At 34.0% G+C, this 4740-nt stretch overlaps 1 protein-coding gene across 1 annotated transcript; it reads left to right on the top strand.

Moving 5' to 3' along the window:
* Nucleotides 1–2435: 2435 nt before the first annotated feature.
* On the top strand, nucleotides 2436–4100 carry LOC145064583 (ribonuclease 3-like protein 3). The gene is made up of 4 exons (XM_079012004.1): nucleotides 2436–2714; nucleotides 3074–3435; nucleotides 3524–3670; nucleotides 3757–4100. Exons 1-4 carry the CDS (start codon nucleotides 2585–2587, stop codon nucleotides 4036–4038), a joined length of 921 nt encoding a protein of 306 aa, XP_078868130.1. The 5' UTR covers nucleotides 2436–2584; the 3' UTR covers nucleotides 4039–4100.
* Nucleotides 4101–4740: the final 640 nt, after the last annotated feature.

Raw genomic sequence — 4740 nt, 5'->3', positions numbered from 1 at the left:
TTACAATTAGCCTCACTAGTGAGCTTCTCTCTTTGGAGAATGGAGATGAGGAAGAAGTTTGAATTAGTGGATAGAGGAAGTGAGAGAGGAAGACCATTGGTACTAGACATCCAAAAAGAGAAAGATAGTTTAGTTAGTTGATTTTAATCCTTAAATAATTACCCAATTTATAATAAGGCTATGATGCATATTTTAGATGCGTTTTATGGAGAGAGATACCGTAATCATATCACTAATTTATTTTAGGTAGGTAATGAACTTTACGAATTTCAATATCTATGAAATTCCTATATCTTTTGAGACTTATTGAAACTATTCAATGGCATGTTAATATCAGATTTTCACATCCTTTATTTGTGCCTGAGTGAGATACTGAGGTCTCACAAATAAGATGGTGAACCAACCATGTAAAAATGTGTGACCCCTTGATTATGTCATCATTCTCTAATTGACGTGCCAATTAACCACACACGATCCACCAACAAACCTTAACCGCAAGTACCACATCATCTTCTTGTTACGTCCATAACTTATATGTCGGTTAACCACACACGCTCCATACATACAAATGAGGAATAATACGCATTTTTCATGGGTTAGCAACTATTCACATTTTCTTAAAATGATACAAGAATTTTGGTTCTGGTACTTTATAAGTTATACTTTTAATGAGACATCATCTTATCAAACTGTTTTGGCTAACGAAAATCAACCACGCAAAGAAGCGGTGAGTGAAAAAGGACACTCATTCAACGATCATTTTATAGATCGTTTCCTCATACCTCTCTTATAGCATGATCTCATGAATGAGCTCTACTCTTGATTCGACTAACTTTAGTTTTACATATGTCATATATAAACTATTATAATTATATGTAAGGTATATTTTAAACAATTTAAAAATACACGATTTAAACATATTATCTTTAATTAACTTTTATTAATTGATTTCAAATCAGTTATCAATAATTTCAAATTTCTTAGGCATATTTATCCTCTTATCTTTAATTAACTTTTAAATAATGTGGGCTACAACACCTTTACGTTTTTATTGAGCTAATTCGGGCAATGGTCAAAGGTTCAGACATCCCCTAATTAGTGGTTTGTGTTTCTTCGAAATCAAAAAAATAATAAGGGTACTTTTCCTCTTCGTCAACAACTAAATAGAATGGACAGGAGATAGAAGTCAGATTCACCCCTCTAATGATGAGATTTGTAGGGATCGAGATTTTGTATAATGTCACACGCCACACAAAATAGTTTGTCTTTATGGAAACTCAGTTGTTCCAATGGAAAACAGTAGACACATCAACAGTTCTAGCATTATTCATCAACTTTCTTAGCGATCTAACAAAAAAATTGCCATTAAAATCACTTTTCTAACGCCATGAATCACGATCCATCGACAATCTCATCCCAATGACCAACATGTTAAGTGCATGTAATTGAATGGTCTCAGCACCATTTCTTGGGTTTCTTTCTAGCGCCATTGTCCAATGGCTCCATGAATATGAATTCTTTCAACAATTTTACAATTTTTTTGTGTCTTAATCAGATATAATTTTGGGAAAACATCATTGAGGGCTTTATTATCAATCCAATGATCCTTCCAGAAGTATGTGTTATCTCCTGCCCCAATCTTCCTTTCAAGAAGGTTGTTAAAAGAAATGTTCCAATCTTCAAGCTCCACCTCAAATTTAGAAATTGAGAACCAAATCCTTTGAAGCCTGCATTTTGCTAACGGTTTACCATAAATACTAGAAATGTTATGAAAACATGTTATACACGACGACCAAAGACTATTGTATTCGCATTTTAAACGCCACAACCACTTGGCAAGTAGAGTCACGTTCATGGTTCTAAGACACCCAATACTGAGACCGCCTTTGTTTTTAAGTCTAACCAAACTGCTCCAAGCAATGCGATGCATTTTCTTATTATTATCTTTGCCTCCCCAAAGGAATTTCCATTTAATACCCTCAAAAGTATCGATATTTTTTTTTCGAAACTTTGAACAACGAGAAATAGGAAAGAAGGAGACTACCCAAAACATACTTAACAAGGGTAAGTCTCCCACTAAAAGAGAGGGTTCACTTTTCAATTTAAAAGTTTTGTTTTAAACTTCTCAACCATGGCTTGCCAAGAACCCAATTCTTGGCAAGGTTCATGTTGGCTCAAATAGGAAGCCCGAGGTATCTAAAAGGGATACTAATGGGTTTGCAACAAAGGATATTAGCAAAAGACCATGAAGCTCAATGTTGGCTCCAATAGGCCGAGGTATGTAAAAGGGAAACTAATGGGTTTGCAACAAAGGATATTAGCAAAAGACCATGAAGCTCAATGCTTTCAACTCGACTCCAAAAACTTTACTTTTGTGAAGGGTTTACTTACAAATTTTATAAAAATTGATTAAAACGGTCAACCCGACCCGGCTGTTTCCCGAATGGAACACTCAACAGGATTACAGGATTACAGGGACTGCTTAACGAGCGAAATGTATTTTTGTGATGGCTGCGCTCTCGTATTGCAGTCTGCAACAACAAAGAAATATGGCATTTAACTGAGATGGATCTTCATATAGGAGATGAACTCTTGTGTAGAATTCCTCGAATTCAACTCAATGGCGTCTTCTTCATCTTCATGGTGGCAGTCGCTCTTCTCTCCGGCCAAAAATCCGTTCACTGCTCATTGCTTCAAACGCCTCCAGGAATACGGTTAGTTTTTACAATCTCTCTCCATCAAATGTTTTACGTAATGCATAGTATTATTACTGCGTAACGATTTTGTAATCGAAAATCGATTTAGAAAGTTAGGGCATATTTAGGGTTTCAATGCTGCATTTGTGTAATCGTTTCCGTCTCTCATACGTGTATCGCTTTCGATACAATCAATTTCTGTTCGATTTCTGATACCTAAATGTAATTACAAGTTTACAACCTCAGAAATCTGAAGATTTAGTCAAATCGGAAGAATCATCACAATCAATTATTCAATTGGCACGAAGTAGAATCAAAAGAACAAATCAATCATAATTCATATCAATCTGAATCCTTTTATTTGCCATCTTTAACAGCCATTAAAGCCAAAGTGAAGGTGATAAGATCATCATCACAAGAGGATAAATCATTATCAAGTCTTAAAGAAATGGAGAAGATTATAGGGTACAGATTCAAGCAAAAGCTCTTATTACAACAAGCCTTGACACATCCAAGTTATAAAAACTCTGAATCATATGAAAGATTGGAATACGTTGGTGATTCCATTCTCAACTTTTTAGTCAGTAAACAACAATTCTTCATGTACCCAAATCTCCCTCCAGGATCTTTAACTACACTTCGTGCTGCAAATGTTGACACTGAGAAACTTGCACGAATTGCAGTTAAATTTAACTTCCATAAATACATCCGACATGAGAATCCGAAACTTAGTAAGCAAGTATGCAACGTTTTTATAAAATCATGTGTTTTTTATAATACCCTTTTTTAATTTTTTTTTATGTTAATGTGTGGTTATTGTTTTACAGATTCAAGTGTTTATGAAGGCTCTTGAAAAGTATCCATTTCATTCATATGGATTAATTGATGCTCCAAAGATTCTTGCTGATATTGTTGAATCCACAATTGGGGCCATTTATGTTGATAGTAATTCTTCAATTGATACTACATGGGAGGTATGTTTTTTTTTCTTTTTTCTTTTTTCATTTCATTCTATATCTTGTAATGATGAAATTTTTTGTTTTGTGTATTGTTATTTTAGGTGGCTAAGATATTATTGGAGCCCATGATTACTCCTGAAATGCTCCAAACAAATCCGGTGAGAAAACTGAATGAATTATGCCACAAAAAGAAAATAAAAATCCGATTGAGAGATAAATGGTCAAAAGAAGGGGTGTATGAAGTTTTTATTGATAATAAATTAAAAGGAAGAGGTGAATATAAAGCCAAGAAGGAAATTGCTTTGAATAGAGCAGCTGAAGATGCATGTAATAACATTATGAATGACATGGATAATTCTGAATCCAACATTATTCAAAGTTGATAAGGGAAAAAATTGCAATTTTTTTTAAATAAATAGAAGTTTTTAATTTATTAATTATATAATATATCTTCTAAACAAATAGAAGTTTTTAACACGACAAACACAACAAAAAGTAACATAAAACAACATAAAACGCTATTATATATACATGACATTTGAAGACGAACATGACACGAACACGAATTCAAGATTTAATTTTGTTCTAATTTTGTTTCATATCTTGTATTTTTATTCATATCATGCCAACTTTTGGCACCCCTAGACAAAACGAACACAATCTAGAAAGAGCATAATATATCAACATCATTTTTTGCGATCTTCCATATGAAGAAAAAAGATATCGAACACAATGTGGAAGGAGACAGAGAAATTGATTGAGACGACACAAATTTGGAAGGTTTAAAAAAGTCAGATGAACATAACTGGGAAAGAGATAAAATCAATGTAGACGAATGTGAACAATAAGGTCGGATAAGTGGTGTCTTTGCCTTTGTCAGAGTCAGTTTTGGTCGACGGTTGTGATATTTCATTGGTTGACGTATATCACTACCCTGGTGAATCGTACCTAGTATCAAGGAATCAGAACAAGGTCGAAGCGTTTGTTTTGATGAATCGTTGGTTTTTGGAATCGACAATCCAATTCCCACCTAATCGCCAAATTGACGACCCAATAGCCAAATCGGCGTACCAGAAACGCGAATC

This window comes from Lactuca serriola, chromosome 7, assembly GCF_051521515.1.
Source record: "Lactuca serriola cultivar US96UC23 chromosome 7, Lser_US96UC23_V15, whole genome shotgun sequence".
Classification (NCBI taxonomy): domain Eukaryota; kingdom Viridiplantae; phylum Streptophyta; class Magnoliopsida; order Asterales; family Asteraceae; genus Lactuca; species Lactuca serriola.
Note: the sequence above shows the minus strand (reverse complement) of the source record. Positions and strands in the feature narration are given on the sequence as shown.